General features: G+C 49.5%; 1 protein-coding gene across 1 annotated transcript in view; it reads left to right on the top strand.

Annotated features, from left to right (window-relative positions):
• The first annotated feature begins 5,241 nt into the window (after nucleotides 1-5,241).
• The window catches only part of LOC142803101 (uncharacterized), a 37,255-nt gene continuing 20,706 nt past the window's right edge, over nucleotides 5,242-21,790 (top strand). Inside the window, exons 1-2 of the mRNA XM_075888208.1 lie at nucleotides 5,242-5,481; nucleotides 15,851-16,071. Coding sequence (XP_075744323.1) covers nucleotides 5,242-5,481; nucleotides 15,851-16,071 — 461 coding nt within the window. The remainder of the gene's footprint in view (nucleotides 5,482-15,850; nucleotides 16,072-21,790) is intronic.

The following is a 21,790-nucleotide window of genomic DNA, read 5'->3' as shown; positions in this document are numbered from 1 at the left end:
CCCCACCAGGTGCCGTGCGAACCATCGCAACAGCACAAGACAGGCTCATCGAATCTACTCCTGTATTATTGCAGACAAGCCGAATTTGAGCCGAGTTCGGAGACCAACGGCTCCTTGTGCGATTACTGTTGGATAGCAGCAGTCAGCGGTCATATATTCGTGAAGACCTGTCAAAGATTCTTAGGTGTTCCATCACGGGAAAAGAAGAGCTATATCTCATCACGTTCGGAGACTCAAGGTCATCAAGACGAATCTACACAGAGCGTGTCAACGTGCGACTGCGCAGCCAGTTCGACGACTCCGCAATAACCGTGAAAGCATTAACAATTCCGGAAATATGCACCGTTACAAGACCATCGCTTGACCACAAGATCTTGCTCTGGCTCGACGAACGGGGGTACAACGCAGCTGACAGCCGAAATTCAAATGCATGGCAACCCGAAGAGATTAGTGTCTTCATCGGATTTGACGCTTATTGGCAAGTTGCCACTGGGAAAATCGATCGCATCAGCAGAGGTATTACTGCGACCGAAACTACATTTGGATAGATGGTGCAAGGCCCTATGAAGTCCGACTTACGCTCCCTGTCTAGCGCGCTGTTTGCCGTGAGTAACGGTTCTGCTACGAACACTGACGTATCGTCACTGTCACCTTTTGATGCTATTGGAATCGATGGAATGCATTCTCGAACCTTTGAGAAGCACCACTTGCAATCTGCATTCGAGCAGGGAAATAAGTGGCATCAACTTTATGATGCCGTAGCCAGCGGCAGAACCATGGAACAATCTGAGATGCCAGGCCAGCGAGTCGAGAGTTGTCATGAATGCACAAGTTTTCGTCATCAACAGCGCCATGGTGTTAACGCCGACCTTGCGCGACTTGTTGCAGACTGGTCATGGTCGCGTCTTCGACATTCGTCACGTCGAGCACACCGCTCTCACGTGTGCCAGGATTAGTATGTGCCTTATAATGGTCGGTCTCAAGTACGTGAAGGTGTACGGCAGGCGCAAATCAATGACTGCGATGCTCAGGTGCTGCCGGAAGCAAGGAGAGCGGCGTGCAATAAATTACGTGTTGTTCATCAACTGCGAAAACCCACTCAAGAACGTTTCGACTGCAGACCACAGAAGAAACGCAAGAGGCGCGACAGTTTTTTCGAAGACTGTGTCTACAATAAGGGCAACTTGGCGCAGGGCGATTCTCCGGACTACTTGCCTTACTTTCACCATACGCCATCCGATGGAAAAGACACACATAAGGTTCGGCTGGAGGAACCACATGAGGCTTAGAAGCCTGGCTCTACAGTAGAATCACCGGCAAACCGTATAAATCGCCCCGCTAACTTCACTCAGTTAGGCATTACACCGCGAAGATGTCGGAACAGCGGTCCCGACAAGCTCAAGCACTTCGCACCGTCCCATTGCTTATCGACGGATCGAGACATCTTGCTACGACACCATATCTCTTATTCGGGGCTTTCGAAAAAACATGTATCGCAACGCAAGGTTCGTCATCGCCAACACGTTGCAGTTGGCTAGCGGGAAACATGCCAGCGAGCCAGCCACCTATCTTTGTCAGGCCATATTGCTACCGCCGAGGTTTCATTTTCAATGCGTGAATGAATGAATGAAACCATGTTTATTCCACTTTGTTCGCGCCGAGGGCGCTGCGGTGGACAGTCAGGGCACTATAGCAGGGGGGGGGGGGTAGAGCTGCCTCCGTTTTATTACCGGACGTCATGGAGGCAGCTAAGTGGGGGCCGCTTGAATGGCTTGAATCTTGTGGCTGTCGCGGAGCCGGTCGCCAACCGGTGGCGCGGCCGGGTCCTGGAGGAACATGATGAGTGCTCGCCAGAACTCGATGGCGCGATCAGGGGGCGAAGGCTCCGGGCAGGCCCATGTCCGGAGAGAAGAAGGCCAGGGTCCCCGTTTTATGGTGGCCAGGGCACGGAGCCTAGGCGGGTTGTACACAGGGCACTCCCAGCACAGGTGGTTGAGATCAGCCCGGCAGTTGCACGTGGAGCAGAGACCTGTCACGGGTGGTGGCGTGTCACCCCTGTGGAAACGGTTCAGCAAGAAAGGAGTAAGGAGTGTTCCTGCCTGAATTCTCCGAAGCAGGACAGACTCTCTCCGTGTGAATATCTTCGAAGGAAGCAATGGTATCGAGAGTGGATTACCCACTGCTGTGAGGTAGGCGGCGCGACGTTGTTTGGTAATGTGCTTATCTGCTATCGGATCTGCTAGCTCGGGTGGGGTAGCCAGAAAAGTGGAAGGAGTATCGGAAGCTCTGGCTAGCGCGGTGAGGAGATGAGCGCGCGCTAATCTGTGAGCCTTCTCGTTTCCGGGGATACCACAATGCCCGGGGACCCAGTGGATGGTAACGTCATGACCACATTCGCGGAGCAGGCGCGTCTGGTGTCGGATCTTCTGGAGTACAGGATCTGTGTAAAGAACATTAGCGCATGCCCGATGGGCAGCCTGGGAATCAGTGTACACACGATGGTGAACAGGGTCAGTTTGAGGTGACATTTCGAGGGCCCACTCCAAATAATCTGAGATGCCCACTAGCTCTGCTCGAGTGCTATACATCGCATCTGCTGAAGCATGATAACGTCGGCTCTGATTTCTGTTTGTCTGGTCGTACCACGCAGTGGCATAACAAGTGTTACTGGTACCGTCTGCAGGAAGTGCAGCGTCAGTGTATACGACGCGTTCAGTCATGGGGAGTGAACTCGTGGCCCTAGCATGTCTCTTGGCGTAGTTAAGGCGCCGTGCTCGCTGATTAGGGTCCATATTCAACGGAAGTGGCTTGCCGTCGGTGAGTACCGTGATTTCCCAAGGCGGCGTTTTGTTAGGCAGCATGGGCAGTGTGTTGATGTCATACCCGAGAAGCATAAGCGTGTATCGCCCAGCATTTGTTGCGCGAAGCCTCGTTTCCTGTGTGTGGATGTGCATGTCGACGAGCTCGGTCAGATTATTGAGCTTGCTGCAGCTCTTGAGCGCATCCAGGCGTGTGTACCTTGGTAGTCCGGTAACCATGCGTTTGGCCTCGTTAAGCAGCCGGTCGAGTTTGATTATCTGCGTACGGTTGACCGGATGATACGGCAGTCCATACATGATACGTGAGACGAGAAAAGCTTGAACAAACTGCCGCATTTCGCGTTCGTTTACTCCACGAGTGCGATTAGAGATTCTGCGTAAAGCATGAAGGATTTGTTTGCTAGTCTTCGTAACGCGTTGGAACCAAGTGCTCGCTGTGCAATTCTCGTCTAAGTGCATTCCTAATATTCGGATAGTGGATTTCCTCATTATAGGTTGATTGCCAATGTGAAGTTTAAAACACCTCTTTTCTTCCTGCTTGGCAAACGTGGTTCGGCCACCATGAATGACGACAAACTCTGTTTTGTCTGGAGCGGTGTGTAAACCTGCTTCCATTGCGTAGTCGTGAATAATGTTGAGGGCTCGTTGTAAGACATCCTCCTGCTCACCGACGGATCCTTGATGCGTCCACACGGTTACATCATCGGCATACACCGCGTGTTTCAGGCCCGGTACGTTCGCAAGGCGTCTTGGTAGCTGGTACATGGCTATGTTAAAGAGGGTGGGTGAAATCACCGAGCCCTGGGGAACACCTACGTGGTTGGTTCGTACGGTACTGGCGTCTTGGCCGATTTCGACTTGGTAGCTTCGCCCTTCGAGGAAGCCCGCTATGAAGTTATACATTTTCCCTTTAATCCCAAGGGCACGTGCTTTCGTCATGATGGTACTGTGTGGTACGCCATCGAATGCTTTGCGTATGTCCACTGCTACCACAGCCCGTGGGTGCACCGAGTTAGAGTCGAGGACGTCTTCTTTTAGGCGAAGGAGTACATCTTGAGTTGATAGGCCCGCGCGGAATCCGTACATTGTAGGGGCCAAAAGGTCGCGATCTTCAAGGTACCACATCAAGCGTGTGTTAACCATGCTCTCCATGACTTTGCAGACACACGAGGTTAAAGAGATCGGGCGGAGGTTGGATAAGGTATGGGGTGGTTTACCAGGCTTCGGTATGGGCTTGACTACCGAAAACTTCCATGTGGAGGGCAGTATTCCGGTATCCCAGACTGTATTAAATTCTTTGAGGAGAGCGTGTTTGTACTCAAGAGGCATATTGCGTAAATGAGCAACGCATACTCCATCGGCTCCTGGAGCACTACGTGTGTTAGCATGTTGCAAGGCATACTCCAGCTCGAGCATGGTGAAAGGGCTATTAATTGGCTCAGTGTCTTCAGAGCTTGCATCCTTCCGGTACGTATTGGCTGTGGGGCGAGATGTCTGCGGGAAAAACACTTCAGCAGCTTGTTCGGCGAGCTCCTGTGTGCTGATGCCCTCCCGGAGGGCCACACGAGCCGCGCCATTGTAGGTCTTGCGTTGGCCGAGGAGAGAGCGCAGGATGGTCCAGACCTTTGACGTGTGGGTCTGCCCATTCATGGTTTCACAAATTGCCATCCAGCGGTCTGACGCTAACGTGGTCGTATATGTCTCAATAGAACCGCAGCCGTGGCCTCGTGGTTTCAATGCGTGTGATTCATCTTGGGCGCCCTGGGAGTATGTTGCAAAATAATAACAGAAGAACTTGGAGCGTGCCACACTCTATCGAAAAAGAGGGAGCAGAGGGTGACTCGGGCACGCGCACGTGGTCGGGGCTGTTCGCCGCTAGAATTGGCAATGGACGTCTCTCTTTCACGTCTGGGCGACGAGTCATTTCGCTACAGAGCAGGTGTCGAAAAAGCGGACACTATAGAAGTGAACACGATTGCCTCGACTTCTTATGTGGAAGAAAGAAACTAAACAGATCACTTGCCCTGACATCCCTGAAACCACCAAGTTAATGCGCCGCATGGATGGGAGGCAAGGTTCATGACGTCGCGTTAATTTTAGTACATCACGAGCAAGTTCCATTGCTACTGAGACGCACAGAGGCCAATAACATTGTGGCTGCGTCGCTGTTGTATCTAAGTGGGTCAAGGGCTTAAGCACTCTTGTGATTATGCAGCTTTTGCGTCACTAAAGACACCACGTTGGCGAAGCAGTACTTTATGAGGCTGCGTCCATCGCGTTATGTGCAAACCACTGACTCAGAAGAAAAAGTAGAAGACGGCTTTCTTTTCTAGTCGTCTTAGGCGAACGCTTAGGAGGCCCTAGCGTTTTTCGTCCGCTTGACGTATACTCGTTATGCTACGCGCAGAACTAAAGTAGCGGCATGGGCGACCAGTACAACAGGACGCACGTTGAGACGGTGCCGACGTGCGGTGCGGCTCATGCGTGCCGCATCTGCCACCACGTCCTAGGCTGCCTTGGCGATCCCCTGGTGGAGCCCTGCGCCTGCAGGGGTCCCAACGCCTTCGTGCACAAGAGCTGCCTCGAGCGATGGTTGCGGGAGCGGGACACGCTCGAATGCGACATCTGCCACAAGCCCTTCATGGTACTCTTCAAGAATGCGGTAAGTATCGCACTGTCATTGATAAATAAATGGACCCTTTTCAGAATTGTTAATTTAGCTGAACTGTTATGCAGTTTGAACAACTAATGGTGGCTAGTCACTTACTGCAAATAGCTTCTTCATGCGTAGTTTGGTTATGCAATAACGTGGAAGAAAGTCGGCTCTCTCGGGGGGCACTCCTAAGTCGGCTCTTCAATCGACAAGCCCCAGCACGTTATACTAGGACCGCGTCTCCATTGAAGCACGATAGGTGCTACCATTTCTTGGGCAAATATGCAGTGCAGGGCAGCGCACTTGCGAATTATAAAAAGTTCTGTTGGATCACTGCGTTGCATAGGGGACAGTTTCGTGCCTGGCTAAATAGACTGGTAAAACCATTGTCCCCCTAATACTTTTTTAACACTAACAAAAACAGAAAAAGGGTCGTGAGGACTGGGTTGCCTAGCTTCCCAAATAATATGATGGTCGTGTAGTAGGCTTTAAACTACATGTGAAAGTCACGTGCTAGCAGTAAAATGTGCCCACACATTCTGAGATTCCTAATGTACGCTACGCTCAGTTCTATAAGCAACAAGACATAACATTACTATTCAATGATCATGTGTGCAGTTTTTAGTTTTTCTTTGTTGACGTCCGTAGTAGTTCGGTAGGACAATTGGGTGCCAAGGCAACTTTTGCAAAGGGCAACGGAAGAACTTGTGGTTCTCTTTTTCCTAACAGCTTTCATTCCTTGAGCCCGAGTGGGTAGCATGAAATGTTCGCAAGAATTAAACGGTGATTCCGTAAGAATTAAACGGTGATTCCGGAGATAGCCTACGCTGATGGTTTTGCGGACGCAAGAAGGTGTGTTTATTGGTAAAGTTTTAGAGCATCTCTATAGACCAGAGCACGCCTAGGTCGTACCCAGGTGCCTTGACGCCCTTTAGGACGCCTATGCTCCCAACGCACTCTCGCTGCCAGACGCCCATTTTGTTCTCAACAGCCACGGTGCATGGTAGTTTGTTGCGCCAAGTTAACATGGAAAGTGGCGTCTCCCATTAAAATACGGAAAGGCCACTTGTAAGCAGGACCACTTGTAAGCCGGGAGCGGCGTGGATTCACGTCGCTCTCCGCTTACAAGTGGTCGTCTGGGCACCAAAGCACCGTGCTTAGAAAACAATCATTGTGAGAGGGAAATAGTGCTCAGCAATATCTGGGAAGATCATAACACGATGTGGGACTCCTGCCGGTGCGATGTTTTTAAATTGCACACATTTACATCTTCAACGAAAAACGTCAACCTCCCCCGCCAGTGGAAAATCGCAATCAACAAGAAAGAGTATGAGCCCGGTAAAGGTGTACGAGTAAGTACACTTACTGCGTGTATAGCAAGCGTGACGCCGCTATTTTGCTTTGCGCCAGTAATTTGTGGGCTGTATGCCTGTAGTAGGCGGTGCAAATTATTGTCGTACTCTTGCGCTGGCCGCATGGCAATAACAAGAGATATCACGGCTCACGCGTGCATTCAAACACTGTGCACGTTGAGTACTAATGTAACGGTGTACTATTGGCACAACCGTGATTCAACGAAAAGTGACCAGCGGGAAGAATGGCTTTCGACTCAGTGTAACTGCAACATGCATTGAGTTTCGCTAAGTGAATCGGTGCCTTCAGCCGGCATTACCGCAGCACTACAAAATTGTGCTCTGGCTGGCACTTTCGCATCACGTGTGTGCCCAGAGTGCTAGTCACGACTGGCAAATAATAAACACATGCGCTGCATATAGTGTGAGACAAAGTGGGATTGTAGGGCTCTGGTTACGCCGGCTGAAAGCATAATTTTTGTCTAATGACAGTCAAAGTATATCGCAATTCAACCGAGTAGAAAGCCGTGCTTTTTGCTGCTCCCAATAATTTACATCGCTGTAGTACGTAGCTGACTATGTTGCTCTCGTATACTGCACTTCACGTACTGTAGACATTTCACACTGTCTAGGAGGCTCCTCTCGACATTTCTCCATACATTAATGTATAAAGAGATAGGAAAGAACACTCCCATATGCCCCTGCGGCTGATTTAGGTCCGCAGCACTCCAAACAGTCGTTAGGAAGCTTTCAAACCTCAGAAATGGGAGGCCACCAAAAATAAGGTCTCCAAGGCTATTTTCTAACGATTAGGAATATTATACAGCCTCCAAGACCACTTCTATATGTGCACTTGTCACTGAGGCCATAAATTCTTTTTACGCGAAGGCATTAAAGAGCTCGTTTTGCGGAAAGTCCGGCATTGGTGTCGGTGTAATTCGTTGTGAGCGAAAAATCATCATCTTATGCTTACAGAAAATCGAGAACGATACAAAAAACGGCAGATCCCACGTACGGTGGGAATCAATGATATGCGAAGCACGAATGAAAAATGCTAATATATCACTTTAAAATCCGCCAACGTTACGAGGTGGAGGTAAATGATGCCGTGCATGACTTCCGTGTCATGATTACCATGTTTGGATTATTATGTTTACGTTAGCAATTTATCTACGTCACGTGATAGCTAATTTAGTATATATGGTGCTAGCGAAACGACCGCGAGCACGCTATGAGCGTGGTATGTTGTCATGTTCTTACATGACAAGCGTGTCAGGATTATCATGTTTACACCAGTCATATAATTTGTCATCCATTGACGTCTCGTAACACAAAATTGGATATATGTGGAGCTATCAAAACGGCCGCGAGTGCATCATTAAGGGCCCGATATACTCCGATGTAGCGTTGACACGCGCACACGCTGGGCACAGTGACGCTACGTTAGCAAAACGCGAGCACTCTATAATCTGATGCCAGGCGCGACTAGCATCTGTCGGCGCGGCAACCAGCGCGAAATGCGACTTGCTGCATTTCGTACCGATGCGTTAGCCAGACAACAATGCGTCTCCCTCTTTTCGTGACGGAGGAACGCCAGACGAGCTGAAATGCGCATGCGTCAAATCAACGAAGCGCGGTGCGCGCCTGCGACTGGCGTGGCAACACCGGTGCCTGGCTTGGCAACGCTGGCGTGACGCGACAAAATGAACGCCGGCGAGCACGCGCACCATGTCATGTCGAAATGTATTTGCGCCTTGACTGTGGCATAAAGTCATGTTCTCACATGACACGCACCTCATGTTTATTATACTTGCCCAGTCACATACCTTCGTCATCCATTGGCATCACGTAATAACACGTTTGGCATATGTGAAGCTAGCGAAATGACAGCGAGCGCATCATGAGTGTGGCATATAGTCATATTGTTACATGGCACGCATGTGATAATTTTCAAGTTATCGGTCTGTCGCTTGTGTTCGCCATACAATCATGCCATACCATACAAGCTTTGCAACATGCCATATGAGCGAAACCACCGCAAGAGCTGCAGGACCATTACATGTAAATCATGACATTCATGACATACAGCGTTTCCTCAGTGTGGCATGTAGTCATGTTGTTAGATGACATGCATGTCCTGATTATTACGTTTGGATGCGTCATTTACCTATGTCGTCTATTCGCGTCGTGTAATAGCGAGTTTGGTACACGTGAAGCTAGTGAAACGGCCGCGAGCGCATCATGAGCGTAGCATGTAGTCATGTTGTTACATGACACGAATATCATGTTTATCATCTTTGCACCAGTATCATACCTTCGTCATCCATTCACGTCTTATAATACCAAATTTGTTATAAGTGAAGCTAGCGAAACGGCCGCCAGCGCATCATGAGCGTGGCATGTAGCCATGTTGTTACATAAAAGCATGTCATGATTTTCATGTTAGGGTCTGTCACTTGTGTTTGCCATGTAATCATGCTATACCATGCCAGGTTTGCAACATGTCATGTGAACGAAACTACCGCAAGAGCTGCAAGACCATGACATGTACATCATGACATTCATGGCATACGTGTCATGATTTTCATGTTGTGGCTAGTCAAATATGTTCTTTATGCAGTCATGTTAAGCCATACCAAGTTTGGTATCGAAACCATTATCAAAACGGCCAGGAGAGCTAAAATTCGTAGGCGGCTAGATAGATAGATAGATAGATAGATAGATAGATAGATAGATAGATAGATAGATAGATAGATAGATAGATAGATAGATAGATAGATAGATAGATAGATAGATAGATAGATAGATAGATAGATAGATAGATAGATAGATAGATAGATAGATAGATAGATAGATAGATAGATAGATAGATAGATAGATAGATAGATAGATAGATAGATAGATAGATAGATAGATAGATAGATAGATAGATAGATAGATAGATAGATAGATACTGGCACTACCCACTTATTTTTGGGACGTAATATTTGAGTATGGCTGGACAGAGCAGCGTATTTCTCTGTAGGCGCCGCAGGACGCGCTCCTCCGTTTTCGAGTCCGAGAGGGGATGAAGCGCGGGTTGTTGGCGTGGCAAGTGGATGTTCTGCCACACGGCCATGCATATGCTTGTGAAAAAAGTGAAAACAACTTCAACCACTTGGAAATTCAGTCAATGTAGCTTTCATGCTTCACTAACACACGTGTCTTGCATACATGCTTCACAGTGCAACATGAAATATTGCAGTAGTAATGCTTAGTATAAGCGTCCGTTACCAACAGGCGTCAGAATATGAGAATATCAAATTGGCGCCGGGTTCGAAAGCTTGTGCCCCACTACAAAAGGCACACGCGCTGCGGCGCCTATTCGCTTAAAGCCCTGTATAGTCGGTGCATAGCAAATTCGAAAAGGCTTCATGCAATTAGTGCTTCAAATGCGCTCCATATAGAACAGGAGGTCGCTATCACGTTCAACTCCTAAAGGTGAAGCTTTATTGTCCCCAAATTTTTTAACGCATCGTTTGCATACATCAATTAGCTTCGTGTAAACTGTACCACCAGAACGACAAGCACAGGATACCACTGTGCGTCTGGGCACACATTTGAAATACAACATGAGAATCGGTAGAGGAGCGAAAACCTTTCTTTTGAAGTGATATTCTTGGTAAGTACATGCTGACTTTGTTAATGTTTGATGAACGCGGGCACGAAGAGATAAGTTCATTGCACTGCAAGACGTGCAAATACAGCTGCCATGTCACGACTATAAATTACACCCAAGAAATAAACATCTAGGCAGCATAATAAAAACACCCTCAGAATAGTGAAACTGAAATAAATGCACACAACTGCACACACAGTGCACCGCGCACCCGGCAGCATGCAGTTACCGCAGCACTTGACTCTGGCATGAATTGAACAAAGAAACGAAAGATGTTGGCTACGCTTTCTTTCGCACTATCGACACATTTTATCCTGCGCACTTCACATCACTTATGCACAAAAATCAGTCACAAGCAGTTGCCGCAGAAAGAACAAAGCAATTTCAGGTGTCATGGAAGCTGTTAACCAGTCAGGAGTGTTTGAATAACACTCCCGCCCAAGCTCTAGCTAACAAACGTTTTTTCTATATTCACTACTTCTACTTTATTGCGCTCGTTAGAACATTAGGCAATTTGCGAACGCCACAGATCACGATACTAAGCATAACTGCACTTTTCACAAAATGAATTCGAATACATGTACCGGCACAAACAAAACCTAACAACGCGAGCGATGACTCACTATATTGAGCCAAGTAACTTTTTTCTCGGAAACGTGCTGCGCAGCATTCCAAACAGTTGTTTTGTGTGTGTGTGTGTGTGTGTGTGTGTGTGTGTGTGTGTGTGTGTGTTTGTGTGTGTGCGTGCGTGTGTGTGTGTGTGTGTGTGTGTGTGTGTGTGTGTGTGTGTGTGTGTGTGTGTGTGTGTGTGTGTGTGTGTGTGTGTGTGTGTGTGTGTGTGTGTGTGTGTGTGTGTGTGTGTGTGTGTGTGTGTGTGTGTGTGTGTGTGTGTGTGTGTGTGTGTGTGTGAAGAAATCAACGCAAATAATACGTGAAGTGAGGAGCACAAAAAAATGCCTGCAGCTTCCCTCGGGGGAACACTGAGGAGGATGCGGAGCATATAATTGGTTAACGGGGTGTTAAAGTGCGACTTACTTGGGTCGATGGCTAAATTGGTTAACGTGGTTGTGAAATGGGGTGTTAAATTGCGACTTACTTGGGTCGATGGCTAAATTGGTTAACGTGGTTGTAGGAGGGGATGTTAAATGAGTGAACACGTACACACGTATGCGAAAGGGCGGCGCTGGTCGAAGGGACGTCGATCATTGTGTTTGTGGATTCGTTGGAATTCATTTCACCGCGACCTTGGACGTCGACGCGCCGTACAAACCAACCGACGAGCGGCAACTGAGCGAGCGAGCGCCGACCTTGAGTATATATACAGCGCGACGGCGCATGCGCTGTCAGCTGTCGAATGTTCTCGAAGGAGAAGCGCGCGCGGCACAGATGGTGGGCGACGGCGCGATGGCGCATGCGCGCGCGTCAGCTGTCGAATGTGCGAGAAGCGGTGCGGACGGCGCGGGCGGCGCACTACAAGGCGCGAGTATAAGATGCTTCCGCATCTAAAATGGCAGCATCATGGAGAGTGGGGCGAAGTATCCGTCCATCCATTCGTATTTGCTTCCGTTCATCCATGCGTCCGTCTGTGTTACCTTCCGTGCGTCCACCCGCTCGTCCGTGCGTGCGCCTGTTCTTGCGTCCGCACGTCCATCTATGCGTCCGTCCCTGCGTTCATCCATGCATCTACCCCTGCATCCGTGCATGCGTCGTCCATCCGTTCGTGCAGCCATCCGTGCGTCCGTCCATGCATCTGTCTGTGTGCACGTTCGTCCATCTAGTCAACTCTCCAACTACCACCATCTCGCATATTTTCATCATATATGCGCCCGTCTGTGTGACCTTCCGTGCATCCATCCGCCCGTCTGTGCCTGCGTCTGTTCGTGCGTCCGCGCGTCCATCCGTGCGTCCGTCCCTGCGTTCGTCCATGCATCCGCCCCTGCGTACATCCACGCGTCCATCTGTCCGTGCAGCCGTGCGTGCGTCCGTCTATGCATCTATCTGTGTGCCCGTTCGTCCGTGTAGTCAACATGTACTACCATCTCGCATATTTTCATCGTATATGCGACGGTCTGCGGGACCATTCGTGCATCCCTCCACACGTCCGTGTCTGCGTCTGTTCGTGCGTCCGCACGTCCATCCGTGCGTCCATCCCTGCGTACGTCCACGCATCCATCCGACCGTGCTGCCATCCATGCGTCTGCCCATGCATCTGTCTGTGTGCCAGTTCGTCCATCTAGTCAACACTCCATGTACCACCATCTCGCGTATTTTCATCATATATGCGTTCGTCTATGTGACCATCCGTGCGCCCACTCGCTCGTCCGTGCGTGCGTCTGTTCTTGCGTCCGCACGTCCATCCATGCGTCCGTCCCTGCGTTCATCCATGCATCCACCCCTGCATCCGTCCATGCGTCGTCCATCCGTCCGTGCAGCCATCCGTGCGTCCGTCCATGCATCTGTCTGTGTGCCCGTTCGTCTATCTAGTCAACATTCCATGTACCACCATGTGGCATATTTTCATCATATATGCGTCCGTGTGTGTGACCATCCGTGCGTCCATCCGCACATCCGTGCCTGCGTCTGTTCGTGCGTCCACACGTCTATCCATGCGTCCGTCCCTGCGTACGTCCACGCATCCATCCGTCCATGCAGCCATCCTGCGTCCGTCCATGCATCTGTCTGTGCGTCCGTTTGTCCATCTAGTCAACACTCCAAGTACCCCCATCTCGCATCTTTTCATTATAGATTCCCCATATAAAAGCACCGCCATCCAGCGGACATTGCAAGGACTAAACGAAAGGTGGCACACGCACACTTTCTTACGGCTTGCGCTTCGTGACTACTTCTCATCTTTAACCACCTCGAGTTAGTTCACTGTATTTATGTCACTGCGGCCTACCGATCGCTAAACCATTACAAAACCAAGGAGGTTGTGCCCAGCGAGTATAACGTAGCAACCCTGTCTTGTCAGGTAGTGCTCAATGTACATGTCAATGGCTGCTGATGGGGAATGGGTGACTGGAGAATTCGGCTTTTAGGTAACGCGCACGGTGCGAATTTTTTATTGTTTAACAACGCACAGGAGAAATCTCCCGCCGGCGCCACCTTGCAGGTCAAAGCGTAAAACATGTTACGCACGACTACGAGGGGTGAATGGGTGCTGCTGTAAGGAGTTTCGCACCTAAAACCAGCTGATAAACGGAGCGAAGAAAAATAAACAGCTAAAAGAGCAAGTTCCGCGTTTCTATCATCAAACGCATGTAACCGTGCCATCACGCCAGCATTGCTAAACAGAATCTCGCGAACACGCGTTCATTGCCGGCTCGTGCACAAAAATATAGCACCAACACTGTAAATTTTGATCTGTGGGTGGTTTGGGTGCCCTCGCGGGCCGACGTTTTACTGACCTTCAACCAATGTTTAATTCACTTGTATTCCAGGAAAACCATATTCGTGTATTTATTAGAGCCACAGGCTTGATTGATTGATTTGTGGGGTTTAACGTCCCAAAACCACCATTTGATTATGAGAGACGCCGTAGTGGAGGGCTCCGGAAATTTTGACCACCTGGGGTTCTTTAACGTGCACCCAAATCTGAGCACACGGGCCTACAACATTTCCGCCTCCATCGGAAATGCAGCCGCCGCAGCCGGGAATCGAACCCGCGACCTGCGGGTCAGCAGCCGAGTACCTTAGCCACTAGACCACCGCGGCGGGGCGAGCCACAGGCTAACAAAAGAAATAAACTATGACTGCCGCTGAGAGCGTCACAGCGAAAAAAAATGGCAGCATATCCACAAAGTGAATGATGGGGAGTGGGGCGAAGCATTCGTCCGTCCATTCGTTCTTGCTTGCCCCGCCGCGGTGGTCTAGTGGCTAAGGTACTCGGCTGCTGACCCGCAGGGCGCGGGTTCGAATCCCGGCTGCGGCGGCTGCATTTCCGATGGAGGCGGAAATGTTGTAGGCCCGTGTGCTCAGATTTGGGTGCACGTTAAAGAACCCCAGGTGGTCTAAATTTCCGGAGCCCTCCACTACGGCGTCTCTCATAATCATATAGTGGTTTTGGGACGTTAAACCCCACATATCAATCAATCAATCGTTCTTGCTTCCGTCCGTTCCTGCGTACGTCTGTGTAATCGTCCATGCGTCCATCCACTCGTCCGTGCGTGCGTCTGTTCGTGCGTCCGTCCCTGGTTAGTCCATGCATCCGCACCTGCGTCCGTTCATGCGTCCATCCATGCATCTGTCTGTGTGTCCGTTCGTCCATCTATTCAGCACTCCAAGTACCACCATCTTGCATCTTTTAATCATATATTCTCCATATAGAATCACCGCCATCCAGCGGACATTTCATGGACTAAACGGGAGGTGGCACATGCACACTTTCTTATGGCTTGCGCTTCGTGTTTACTTCCCACCTTTAACCACGTCGAGTTCATGGTATATACTAGTTCACTGTATTCATAGCACTGCGGCCCAACGCTCGTTAAACCTTTTTAAAACCAAGGAGGTTACGTCCAGCGAGTATGACGTAGCAAACTTTTTCAGTCAGATAGTGCTCAATGTACATGCCAATGGCTGCGAACGGGAAATGAAAGGCGGAGAACTCGGCTTTTACTTTCTTACGGCTTGCGCTTCGTACCTACTTCCCATTTTTAACCGCCTCGAGTTCATTCATGGTATATACTAGTTCGCTGTATTCATAGCACTGCGGCCCAACGCTCGCTAAACCTTTCTAAAACCAAGGAGGTTACACCCAGCGAGTATAACGTAGCAACCCTTTCTTGTCAGATCGTGCCCAATGTACATGCCAATAGCTGCTAATGGGGATCGCAGCGTGCGCGTTACCTAAAAGCCGAATGCTCCTGTCTCTCATTCCCCCTTAGCAGCCATTAACATGTGCATTGAGCACTATATTTTATTTTTCAACAACGCACAAAAGAAATCTCTCACCGAAACCACCTTGGAGGTCAAAATCGTAGGGACCGCTATTTCGGGTATGTGCCAGTGGTGGTTACGTACTACTAGGGACGCACAGGCCACGCCATAAGGAGCTTCGCCCCTAAAAACTACAACTGCCGCAGCGAGTAACTGCTCTACACAGAGTCGGCACAGAAATTAGGCCGCGACAGTTGTCGCAAAAAGTAAGCGCCCCATACAAACTTATCCTGGCCAATGCTGGCAGAAGATTATGAGCTATGTCGGCTACTCTAACTTCATTGGTAATAAAAGGTAGCTATAGCCATGCATGGGGTGATGGATGATTGATAAATGACGTAGTTTTAAACTTGTGCTTTCCAATACAATGGAAAAACTGCCTTATACGTATATTGAAAGTTTCCGCTTCAATGTTTTTGCTCGTTCGCAGCCGCTGCTGGACTTTTTCAAGGACCCCGATCATAGGGTGGACGTGCTGCGCATGGTGGTGGACGCTGTGTCGGCCGCGGGAGACGCCCTCGTGCTCTCGTTCGCTTGGGCGTACGCGAGTGCCATCCTCGGCGCCACCGGGTGGACTCTCTACCTGCTCATCCTCTTCGTGATGATGTTTCAAACAGCATTCTGGAGCGGAGTCGAAGTCATACGAGTGTTGTACGTTCATTACTAGGCGATTTACTGCGTGCCATGGGGTTGTGGTGGTCAAAACATTTTGTAATCATCAAAGGGTATACACAGAACAGTAATTGGCTTGAGGCTGGGTTGGCCACCTATCCTTACCACACAAAGCCCCTGTTTCAGGGTTCTATTGCAGGCAACACTACCCGTGTTTGTTGAACTAGAGCCTTTTGGGCCTTGAGGAATTGACAGTCGATCAGGGTCGCCTCCCCGTCTTCTATCAGGGAGTTGTGGTTGTGTGGAAGAAAGGGCAGAAAATGTGGGTTGGTTGCCCGCCTAGACTATGTGTAAGGTGTAACTCACTTCTTCACGGAATCGGCACGGGCCATCAAAGTGTGGATTGAAATGCTTCAGCACTGCCGGGCGCAGAACAGTGTTCGTCAACAGCTTTGAGAAGATGCGCTCTTCAGCGGGATCCAGATTCTTACAAGGGTCCGAATAGTGGCGGTGCGAGTTTTTGTAGAACTCGGTGACGTCCTTGAACGAAAGGGCATGATAATCTGATTAGGAGTGGGCTTCCAAAAACAGGTAAATAGCCGTGGAAGAAGTGGCCCCATTGACCTGCTTTTTTCCCTGGAGTACCTGATTACCGAAGGGCCCAAATTATACTACACGAAAATTTATGGGGGTATCAGCTTTGCGTACCGTGTATGAATTCTTGTTGGGAATTGTGTAAAGGCGAAAAATTTGCATGGAAGCTTCGCTAATGAGGGAGGCGGTTTTTAACGAAAGCAAACACTCCGACATGATGAAATCGTGTAACGTATTTTTGAGTCCAATTATTTTCACTGCTTAATATACCGCTGCTTCTGATCCCTTTGTGTCAGAAACAAGAGCTAGTCAAGCTCTTTCAGTGAAGTGTTTGTTCCCGCCATCCTCCACGTACTACGCACGAAAATAAAGATTCAACTAAATTTTCAGCACCTCAGTCGAACGTACAGGGGAAGTGAGGATTTTTCAGACCATGGGAGTGCGTGTCAACTAAAGGCCCCTATAGATGAAACAAGTTTCCAAGGTAGCGTCACTCACTGTTCTCGAGCCATCCTCCTCACTCTCTCGATTACTCCTTCTTTTCTCTGTCATCCGCGTCTGCAATTGGTGCATTCCTTGCACGGGATGTAGAAATGACTGGTGGTGTTATTTATAATTACGCAAAAGATTCAAAACGAGTACGCATGCGCATATGGCTCCAGCCGGACTTTTGCCGTGACCAAAGACGAAATTGTAGCCAGGACATAAACTGAAGAGGAGGGCTGCGTTCCAATTCTTAGACAGCATGTAGACAGTCTACGAAGACTGCTTAGAAGACAGCATCGAGTCCATACTGTCCGAGAAATGGAACACATTTAGACGGCTTTCACGCGACAATGCGCCACCTCGCGTCGAGAAGAAAAAGCTAAAATAAACAAGCGTAGCAGTTGTATTTCCTGGCTTATTTCGTGTTGAAATCAAAAACAAATAAACGTTACTCACATTGAGCGTCTGGAGAAGTGTCAGTGTGTATGCAGACGACCATTCCGGCGAGATTTGATCTATGTGAGCGATTCGTTGAGCCGCCATCTTATTTAAACAGCAAAGTAGCCTGCATCGTATTTGTCTACGATGCGGTCTTCACGGAGCTGTCTATTTTGCCGGCTACGTGAAAATTGGAAAGAGACTTAAGCTGGCCGCCGTCCATTTAGCCATCTATTTATCCGTCTACGCTGAGTATTGGAACACAGCCGAGGAGCGTTTCAGTGGGCTCTAAGTCAACCAAGGTTGTTTCGCGGTGCTCGTTTAATGCAATATCCGCGTTTTTGAACGATGCCACGTTGCCTTAAAACAACATAAAACGGTTTCGATCTCTTTAACTTACCTTGTGCTATCCGAAATGAAGCACGCCGTGAATTGTAGCTATGAAACATTTCTCGCAAACGCTTTCGTGCAACTCTATCAACGTACGTCGACGTGGATGGGCGAAGCGAGTTTATTTGTCGGTTTTTATTGAAACGCCATGGCGCGCGTCTAATGCGCGTCTAGTGCACTCTAGTTGGTACAAATACTTGCGCGTAGGCACGTATACAGAGCAGCCGGAGGGTGTAATCAACGCACCTTCAGAAACATTTCGCGCTTGATCAGTTCCCGCATGAGCCCAAACGCGCTGCTTCAAGACACCTCACCAGTAGAACTCTCACTTTTCAGGAAGTTCCGAGTACCGCATCAGAACCATCTGGCATCACGATTCTCCAAACGGGCACATTTAAAAAAACTGTCATCACAGTGCTGCTAATCAAGCGTTCGAACCTGTCTGGCCATAGCTTTTTTTCTTGCATGTGCGCAAGCCGGCTGTTAATACTCGTCACAACGTCACGCCCTGGTGTCACTGACAGGATCCAGCAAGAAGCACATTCACTGTGCCACAGCACGAACGAAACCCATTCGGATTACTGCGAACTACGATGAACGACGTGAGAGGCCATAGCTAATGGTGTAAAGTACAGAACTGCACAATGTTGCTAGTTGAGTAACGCACACCCCGCTTGCTCTTGTGTTGTACCGTTTATGTCCATAAAGGTAACCGTTTATTCTGCGACTCATTTCGTTCTATTTTGTTTCATTCCTATTTATTTACCATAGCCACTAAACGAAAGCATTCGCTTTTTTATGAAAGTTTTGAACCTTTTAGGGGGTGCTCCATGAATATAGGCGAGGAGGAAAGGGAAAGGCGTCGTTACCTTGGAAACTTGTTTCGTCTAGGGACTATATGTCAACTAGGTTAGCGGCGCCTTGTCACGGCTGCCCTCGAAGCTGGAAAGTGCGGAAAACGTACGCGTGCCCTTTTTAATTTACCAGCCTGCTCGTTCACTCTCTTCAACAGAGGGCGCTTCGAAACACCAGAAACGTAAGATATCACTCCTGCTGTCACTGCAGTAACAGCGAGCGATGGTGTCGCGACAAAACGACGTATGTGTAGCGGCCGCGCTTTATGCGTGCAGCATTCTGCACCGTAGCCGCAAACGCTCCGTCGCGCCGAAAACATACATCCGGTGTCAGTTTTTCAAAAACCTACCTTCGTGATAAGGTTACCGAACAGCTTTGATACGTGGAAGACATCCACGGAGGAATTTCTCGTGGCGTTCTGTCGAAGAGTATGGCTGGAACTGAAGCAGCCAACGGAAACTCTGCACTAGTTTCGGTTTGAGGAAACATGAACGCTCGCAACGGTTGCCGGGCATCCTAATCTCTGGTTGAACGGAATGAGATTGATGTAGAGGTTCGCATTTGTTGGGTTTAACGGTTTTTCACGAATAAAGAAGTTCAATACTACTGTAAAAAGTTTTCAATTGGCTATATGTCTTTTTTTTCTTTCTTCTTTTTTGAACTTTAGATCAGGCGAAGCGCGGGAAGTGGTTGACCTACTTCTTTGTCATTTTCCTCTATTTAAGGACCTCACCAGAGGCGTTATGAAATAAATGTTATGTTCGTAATTTCTTTCCAGCAGGATGCCCGGCAGTGTAAAAGTGGCGCTGCCCCTGCGTACCTTCATGAGAGGGCGAATACATGGGAGGTATAGGGAGTTTTCGCCCCTTGATTAAAGCGTGGAATGCGTCGCATGCCAAGCGCTACCTGTATAATTTACGCGTTTCCGTCGTGGTATCATTGCTCGGGGTTTTCGCGGTGACAGCAGGAGTGACACCTAGCGCTTCTTCTGGCATTACGGTACACGCGTTGTTGAAGGGAGCGAACGAGCAGGCTGGCAAATAGCTACCTCACTCCTCATATATATATATATATATATATATATATATATATATATATATATATATATATATATATATATATATATATATATATATATATATATATATATATATATATTGTGTCAAAACATGGAGGAACGAGCCCTTAGGTATACACTTCTTTCCATGCACTTCTTTCCATGCTTCTTTCCATGCAGTTGTGGTAATGCCTTTTCTTATGAAAACGCGATGAGATGGCGAAAGGAGTGCAGCGGTGTCAGAAAGGCTTGCGCAGTAGAGCGACACCGCCACGGACGAGTTTGCAGGCACTTGAGTGTCGTCTCTGACGAGTAACTTACTTGCAGCAGATGGACTGTCAGCCGGCGTCAAAGAAGAGAATTGCGTGAGTTCTATTTCTGCTGGTGCGCAATGAATGACGGCGTCGTGGCGGGAGAGAAAATCCCATCCTAGGATGACGTCGTGAGAGCATGAAGAAATTATGATGAATTCGACCGCATACATCACGTCCTGAATCATAAGGCGGGCTGTGCACATCGCTGTAGGGCGAATGCTTTGGGCACTGGCTGTACGGAGGGAGAGCCCGCAAAGCTGCGTGGTCACTTTGCGCAGTAATCGGCTAAGTTTTGCGTCCATCACTGATACGGTGGCTCCAGTATCTACAAGGGCAGATGCACGAACGCCATACACAAGCACGTCTATCACGTTCAACGTGCTTTCCTGAGGGCTTCCGCAATTAGACAGCGTCGCAGCCCTTGCCTCGTGGACTGCGACGACTAGTTTCCTGGTTGTCCTCGAGTGGACGTGGCCGCATCGGCGACAGTGAGCGACGTCGTAGAGATGGTGAACGGCGGTTAGACAGAACGGGGAGGGACGACGGTGACATAGGCGGTGGTTGGTCATAAGAGCGGCTTGACTGGCTGGGAAAGTTGGAGGCGACCTGCGGTTGCTGCACACGATTGCAATAGCGTGCTACATGACCGACGCAACCACAAGCAAAGCAGATGGGGCGATTGTCAGCCGTGCGCCATCGGTTCGCGGGTCCCATACATGTCGCAGAACGCGCTTGGCGAGCCGGCTGCTGATAGGAGTGCATGGTAGGCGGCACTCGGGGCACGTGGGTGACGCCGGCGTATGTAGGCGAGACAGTTTCTCCGAAGGCCCGGGGCCTCACGACGGTTTCGGTGTAACCAAGGGGAACAGCGACAGAAATCGGTGGGGGCGGCCTGGCGACTACTTGGGCGTAGCTGAGGGACGCAGATACAGGAGGCGGCTGGTGGTACTCAGGAACGACCTCTGCGATTTCCTGCTGATTGGCTCGGCGGAGTGGAGGTGGAAGTGTACTTGATGGCTGTTGAGCATGTTGTGGGGAAGCAAAAGCCAGTAAAGAGACCTGGCGGGCCACTTCCTCACGCACGAACGACTTGATTTCGGAGAGCAAGGTCGTGTGATCAGGAACTGCTGACAAGGCCGAGAGATCAGCATCACGTGGTGGCGGTCGACGGGTCACCAAACGCTGCCGCCGCAGCTCGTCATACCTTTGGCATAACGTAATGACTTCTGCCACAGTGCGGGGGTGCTTTGCCAGGAGCATGGTGAAGGCATCGTCGGCGATGCCTTTTAAAACATGCATGATTTTGTCAGCCTCTGACAAGTTCAGGTCGACTTTCTTGCACAAGTCAAGGATGTCTTCGATATAACTCGTGAAGGACTCGCCGGTCTGCTGGGCTCGTTCACGTAAACGCTGTTCAGCTAGCAGCTTACGAACAGCCGGACGGCCGAACACGTCGACGACTGCGGTTTTAAAAGCGGACCAAGTCGGGAAATCAGATTCGTGGTTGTTGTAGCACATGCCAGCCACACCCGCGAGGTAGAAGAACAGGTTGCCGACTTTACCTGCCTCGTCCCAATGGTTGGGGACGCTCACGCGTTCATACATGGCCAGCCAGTCCTCGACG

This window comes from Rhipicephalus microplus, chromosome 3 (genome assembly GCF_043290135.1).
Source record: "Rhipicephalus microplus isolate Deutch F79 chromosome 3, USDA_Rmic, whole genome shotgun sequence".
Lineage (NCBI taxonomy): Eukaryota > Metazoa > Arthropoda > Arachnida > Ixodida > Ixodidae > Rhipicephalus > Rhipicephalus microplus.
Note: the sequence above shows the minus strand (reverse complement) of the source record. Positions and strands in the feature narration are given on the sequence as shown.